The 7,529-nt window shown below is 37.2% G+C and overlaps 1 protein-coding gene across 1 annotated transcript; it reads left to right on the top strand.

Annotated features, from left to right (window-relative positions):
- The first annotated feature begins 329 nt into the window (after window positions 1-329).
- On the top strand, window positions 330-2,234 carry LOC132032722 (uncharacterized). Its single transcript, XM_059422420.1, has one exon. The coding sequence runs from the start codon at window positions 870-872 to the stop codon at window positions 1,821-1,823; it is 954 nt and encodes a 317-aa protein (XP_059278403.1). The 5' UTR covers window positions 330-869; the 3' UTR covers window positions 1,824-2,234.
- Window positions 2,235-7,529: the final 5,295 nt, after the last annotated feature.

Raw genomic sequence — 7,529 nt, 5'->3', positions numbered from 1 at the left:
ATTTAGTTAATAAACAGATAATATCGTCCAATTTTTTTTTTCCTATATAACCAAGAATTCACTGAGACCTAGCGTCTTATGGTCCAGAATTCGACGTTATAATAGATTTATCACTTTCGCATTCTCTATTTAACTATCATAAACTTTCCGACATTAAGATTCAAATCTGTAATATGTGCCTAACTCACGATAAAGAAAAATATCATTTCCGGGAGCGGACCTATTCTTGACTCACGGGGCAGTATAGTAATTTTGGTTCAATATTACTTAATATGTAGAAATAGTTTAACCAGAACCTAGTAAATTGACTTTTTTAGAATTCAAAATTCATAAACTCAAAATTCTAATTTGACCTCTGACCGATTTAGAAGCAAAATATTAGTTGTAATTGAAAATAAAAGTTGCCCTTAGCCTTCTAGAAAACCAAAAAGCCACCTCAGGCTCATGGACAACTAAAAACCAGATAAGTCATTGGTCAACTTTTCCTAATGCCAAATGTTAATTGTATTCTTATTCCTCAAGCCACCAAAAAAAAAAAAAAAAGAACTCTTAACTAAAGCCCAAAAAAGTCAAACTTTTAATTAATTAACCCCTCATAGAAGTCTCTAGAGACCTTCACCATTCTCTTAATTTTTGCACAACATACGCCTCTAGCAAATTCTTTATATAGCCCCTTTTCTTTTCCCTCTCTTTTCCATCACACCACTTTCTAAAAAAAAAAAAAAAAAAAAAAACTCCCCTCGTATCTATATTTCCTCCAAAACCAAGAAGAAGCAAAAAGCGGACAAATTTGTAACTTTTGCTAGATATTTCTCCAAAAGCAAGGAGAAGCAAAAGGGTTAAATTTGTAACTTTTGCTAGGCCAAGAAATGGGCACTTTAGTGGGACATGTAGCACCAGGATTTGGCTTCTTTCTAATTGGTATTTGGCACTTGATTAATCATATTAGATTACATGCTTTACACCCAAAATCATACACTTCTTTGGCTTGGTTCCCAACTCCAAGAATTAGGTACTTAGAACTTTTCTTAATTATGGGGGGTTGTTTGGCCTCAATTTCAATGGAACTTTTTATTGGTCCAAAAAAACACCAACCTTTAGATATTGATGGAACTATTCCTTCTAACCATCTACACAACTTTGAACATTCAAACATCTCCTTAACTTTCTTTGTATATGCACTTTTCTCTATAATCTTTGACAAAATTAAACTTCCACCCCATGACAAATATGGGCTCACACAATTTCTTGGTGCTATTGCTTTTGGTCAACAACTATTGCTTTTCCATCTTCACTCTGCTGACCATATGGGAGTTGAAGGACAATACCATTGGCTTTTACAAATAGCCATTTTTGTGTCTTTAGCGACTACACTTTTGGGAATTCCATTTCCTAAGAGTTTCTTGAATAGTTTTGTGAGGTCTTATAGCATTATGTTCCAAGGGATTTGGCTTATGGTCATGGGGTTTATGCTTTGGACACCAAAATTGATCCCAAAAGGTTGTTTTATCAACTTTGAGGAAGGTCACAAAGTGGTTAGGTGCCAGAATCATGAAGCACTTGAAAGGGCAAAATCTTTAGTGAACATTCAATTTAGTTGGTATGTAGTTGGGATCACAATATTTTGTGTCACTCTTTACTTGGTTCTAATCAAGATTTTCCAAGAAAAAGTTGAGTACCAATCCTTGGATAGCAAATTTGAGGAACAAGAAGATGATTTGGAGGATGTGGAAGCTCAAAACAGTAGCAAAAATGGGGTTGAGTCAAATAGATTTCTTGAAATGGGAAAAATGTTCTCATCTACGTCAGATATGGAAAGGTGAAAATGAGAGAAATCATAATTGAAAATTAAATTAAGGTATGTGTACAAAAATAAAGATTTGGTTAGGTGGAGTGTTTTTGTTTATTTTTTAATTTTTTTTGTTTTGATTAAGCCTACAATAAAACAATTGTTGGCTTTGTTGAATCAACCAAAAAAAAAAAAAAAAAAAAAAAAAAAAAGAGAGAGAGGGAATTTGGTTCAAAATTTGTGTTGTTTGTATTGATGGTTTTAGTTTAGGTGATGCTTGTTATAAAGGGGGCATAAATATAAGAAAATTTTAGTATAGGTGGGGAATTTGGGAATTCAATCTTCTTCTCCATTGTTATTACGAAGTTGTAAATTTGTAATTAAAGGTCTCTTTATTCAGTTCATTTATTATTGGATCAATCACGTCAATGTAATTTGTTTTTCACATTTGTGCTACAACTTGCATGGTTTTAATTTTTGGAACCACGACTTTTGATATTAATGTTTCTTTCTATTTTTGTTTGTTCAGTTAGAATTTAGAAAAAAGTAAAAATTATGCCAATACGTTAAAGTTTAGAGAAGGTCATGGTTAATTTATCATTTATGCAATTGTATAAGGGAAACAAAAATGACGCCTTTGAAAAGTAGCTCTTATTAAAAAAATATTGCACTTGTCCATCATTAATTGTGTAACGATTTCAAATAAAATACAAACTAATATTGGATCACTCTATTCATAATTTAATGTTTTGGATTGAATGTTCAAATTCTTTCATATAGTAGTAGAGTCAAACTTCGATGAGCTCGTTTTCATAAGTTATAACCATACTATTTCTATGCATTTCATTGCTTTGAGTTTCTCTCTTATAGCCTAGCTTAGTGAGCCGCTCTAGGGTTCTCTAACTTTCTAAATGCAACCCATTAAGTCACTAACATTGACTTAGGTCCATTCATTAGCGTGTCGAGAGCGTAATATCTCTCTTTCACTTCCAAGCTTATCATATTGAGCCTCCTTTCTATTTCAAAAGGCGAAATAAAATGGATTTACATGTGTAGAAAGGTATTGAATAATACTATTCACTCAGTATTTAAAATTTTGAGTTGCATCAAATAACATTTCTCTAAAAAAAATTGAAATTAATTACTGCTTTCATAATATCATATATTTTATGTCGCAACGTCTAAAAAAATGCCCTTAGATTAATATTCGAATATTTAGTTACACACTTTTATTTTATGGGATTTTTATTATTCTCCTGAACTATCTCCAAACGAAATTATTATGCTCAAAGGATGAGGATAACTAAGAGTGAAAGCAAAACCCAAAAAAAAAAAAAAAAAAAAAAAAAAAAAAACTAATAGTGAAAGGAAATAAAGAATAGAAAAGACTTCTTATTTTTTTTTTCGAGGTCATCTTACAATCAACTTTAGTCAACGAAAATAAGTTATTTATTTAAGTTTGTTCTGATCCTAATTGGATTCTGCAAGCTAAGAATGATGTGATGAAGCTTTCTCAAACAAATTAAAATATTTGGATTAGGTTCTAATCTTCCATTAATTAAAGACAAAGATCAAATTCCACTTTTCCTTGAACAATTTGCACATTGTTTAAAGGGATAATTGTTTTGGAAAAACAATAAACGCATAATTACACATTTGATCCCTCGAATTTACCCTGAAATGTTGTGATGATGTGGTGAATATTCTTCTATTCTTAACTAAAAATTTCAGATTTGAACTCTAGATATGAAATCGCCTTTAATAGGAAGCGATTTTTCCTCAAAGTGAAACTTTTCAATGCAAATTTAATTAATCTATCCCAAAGAAGGTACTTCACATTGAGTAAAAAATAAAATAATCTATGTTTTAATGGAATACTTCACCTTGAACCGAAATTTTTGGGAACAAATTCAAATTCAGGCCATGTTTTAAGCTCCCACGTGTTGGCCATGTTTTAAGCTCCCACGTGCTGTTAAATCACTTTTGACTTTTTGACACTTCTATCACAGGGGGTAACTTACAAAAATTTCTTTCTAACATTCGATGTATAACGTCACTTTCGTTTCTTCTTTGGCTTTTGTACTTGTGCTTGGATGCTAACGTAAGAAAGGGACTTCTACTATACTTATCCCGTTTCCTGTTTAAAAATAAGTGTCATTTTAGAAAATTAATAAAATATTAAAAAAATCAAAATTATTCTTGCTCAAAGAAATGATCTAAATTCTTGAGTAGATCGAGATAGATATAAATGGTAATCTAGTCAAATAACTCTTATAATTGAATATTATTAAATAGTACTCTTAATGGGTGTATCAAAATCTCAAATGACATTTATTTGGAATTGTGGATGTATAAAACAAAACCATAAAGAAGAAGAAAGTAAAATTGAAGGTGTAGAATGGAATTCCCGAAAAAAAAAATTATTTTTGCATTTAATAATTTATATATATAATATAAAGTTAGGCATAGATAAGGTGATGTGGCGCCTCTCTATGGCCACCATTCCTATTTATCTTTTATCTTCTTTTTTTTGGCATATTCACCTACTTTTGCATTTTTTTGGTTCATGTCTTATACTAACTAACGGATTAAAAAGCCTCATAAAGCCCACTTAAATGTAGCATTAAGTCTCCATCATTAAATCTCTGAATAATTCCACCTTAAACACTATTGTAACAAATTTGACATTCACTTAACACTCAGAATATGAAGCAAAATAAGAATCAGCCGTTGCCTAGTCAAAAACAGGGGCAGATCTATGTGATGTCGAGGGTGTTCACCCGAACACCCTCGACAAAAAATTAAAGTGTATATATAAGGTAAATTTTCTGTGTTTATGTGCATATATTAACTTTTGGACACCCTCGGCAAAAAATTACAGTGTATATTTTGTTTACCCCAGATTCGGATAATCAATTAAATTTATAAGCGGGTATAGGATATGTGCTTTGTTCTTGACATATGTTAGATAAAGGAAATAAAGATTTGAGGGCTCATCAACAAAGCAGCCGAGGATGTAAGCGTTTATGAACAATATGGGATACTCACTGGGGGGAAAGCAATAATAATAATAAAGAGAAGTGGCCTTGGCCGAATAAATGAGAGAGAGATTGTATATATGATTCTTCTATTACATGTGTTCTTGAAAGATAAAAAGAGCCAACCCCTCAAAGGAGGGCGATGCCCCATATTTATAGTGTTGCCTCCATGGGCTTCGTACAATGTGAACTAATAAAAATAATAACAAGGACGGCTCTGAGCGGATTTGGTGGGATTAGGCCCGCGGCGGCAGGCGGACACACGCATGGTTGGTGATTGACCATGGCAGGACGCTACTGACGCGTAGCTCACGCGTAACGGCTATTCGGACCAACGGTCGCTCGGGGCAACAGCTATACGGGACACCGGCCACGAATGCTCGGAGCAGCGGACTTGGCGCGTTTCGATGAGAAAAGAGAGGCTCATTTCACTCGGTACGGACTCTTTCCCGGAAAGCACCGGGTAACATCCGGTATATTCCCCACTCCTCCTCTATCGCCGGGTCATATCCGGTTTTCACAGTATCTGAATGGCCCTCACTTCGTCCACGGCCCATCGAATAATCGGGGAGTGAATAACTCTCGAAACCCAGACTCGACCGGCTCGTTCTTGCTTCCGCCATTTTACGGGAGCCAATACATGCGCCTCCTTTTATTGGCCACGTGTCGTTTCCCCAACGGTCGGCTCCTGCCAACCGCCTTTTGCCCCCCCCCCCCCGTGTCCCCTTTCCCGTGTGCGGGGCACGTGGCGAAATCTGATTGGTCGTCCTCGGTAACCGTTCCTCTTCCATGCCTATATAAGGCCCTTTACCCCTTCATTTGACCACTTTTACGCTTCGTTCTTCTTCAATTCCTCCTTATTTCTGCGTTCTTTCTCCTTCCCCATAAACAATCGTCTTCTCATTTGACTTGCTGTTTGATCCACCGCTTCACATTTTGTGAAAAAGGATCGATTTTGCCATCATCTTTTCAAGCGTTTTGGTTCGTGCGTCGCTGTTTTGCCGTCCCTGACTCGCCAGTTTCTTCACTTTTCTCAAGTTCTACTTTCGAATCCCCTTTCCTTCATACTTCCAAGATGTCTGAATCTACTTCCCATGATGTTCCACCGATGTCACCGGGTTCCGGGACTGTTTCCCCGGATAGAATCGAGCTCACGGCTTCGGATATCATACCGGCCAAGTTCAATTTTAACAAGGATCTCGAGGTCGACAAGCCGTCCTCTGTCTCGGACAGGGGATACGATGTGAGGCGATACCCTTCATCGATTACCGAGGAAAAACTCGACGTAGTCCGGGCCGACTCATGATGGGACACCGTCCGTGGGGTTTTGCACGGGCCGGATGAATCTATCACCGATCCGAGAAGGGTTCTTGTTCGTATATACCTACCCTTTTACCTCAAAATCGATCCTCCAGATTGATCGGTCATTCGATATGTCTGGGACCTATGGTGTGACTTTAGCACGAGATAGGCCCGATCGTTTGGAGGGTCGTTGCGTGTCTCCTGCTATTAGCCAACAACGCCGAGAAGGAATTTACGTTGGGCCACTTGATACGCCGTACTCCCAGGGTCTTCGGGGCGGCGTAATAAAACTTGTCAAGCGCGGCCGAACCCGTTCTTCTCGAAGATGGACGAGACGGGGTGTCACGACCCGAGCTACGGAGACCGCGCACGGCATCGGGGGCTAACCGCCGAATACCGCTCATGCTATTGTCTATATACTTTCACCGTTGTACGTTTCTAAGACCAATTTCGTAAACATCTCATCATTTAGAACATAGTCACTTTTATAAACATAAGCTTTTCGGTTAACAAAAGATATTTACACATATACATACATATACATGAATATACGTGGAGACCATAAGACCCACACATGAGTATCTACGAGCCTCTATTGGAGTACTAGACATATGGACGGGACAGGACCCCGTCGTGCCCAAAGTAGAATATACAAATATGTACAAAAGAATAATCAAAGCGCCTGGGATGATGGAGTGCTCCTGAAATCATTCTTCGGCTCCTAGGGATCGGCTCCGTCTCCCCGTCTACAGCCGTGGGCATGAACACGTCCGAAGAAAGGACGTCGGTACGAACATTGTGCGAAGTATGTGAGTGCGATTTAAAATAACATAATCGGAGATCATAAATCATGGGAGGAGGGTATAACCTGTACACTCTTTACATAGGAACCAGTTTCATGTACATACATCATATATAAATACATCACATACATTGTCATAACATGCAAGCATCGTCGCATCAATCATACATCATCACAATGTCACCCGCGTCCGGGTAACCATCCGGTGCGACTTAATGGTGGTGACATGTCCGCCACTTTCTCGGTGCGGTGGAATCATAACGACCGTGGCCGGTGACGTGTCCGGCCAATTAGCGCGGTGGAGTCATATTATCACACATACCATGTAATCTATATACTTGTCATCGTTAACGTTCATTTAATAGACATATCGTGGCTTATCACAATGTTACCATAGTTTAGCATCCCTAGTTACATATACATATACACACATTAAGCTTAAGAGCAACTATGTTTATGTCGGGTGACATAAGGTCGTAAACCACCGGTCGTGTTATGGAATAAACATAAACATCATATCTGCTTTGGAGGGATTTACAATTTAAGGTGAGTACGTATGCGAAGGAATGCTGATGGATCGTGATCATCATTATTGATT

Source organism: Lycium ferocissimum, chromosome 10 (assembly GCF_029784015.1).
Source record: "Lycium ferocissimum isolate CSIRO_LF1 chromosome 10, AGI_CSIRO_Lferr_CH_V1, whole genome shotgun sequence".
NCBI lineage: Eukaryota > Viridiplantae > Streptophyta > Magnoliopsida > Solanales > Solanaceae > Lycium > Lycium ferocissimum.
This window is presented reverse-complemented; position numbering and strand designations above follow the sequence as displayed.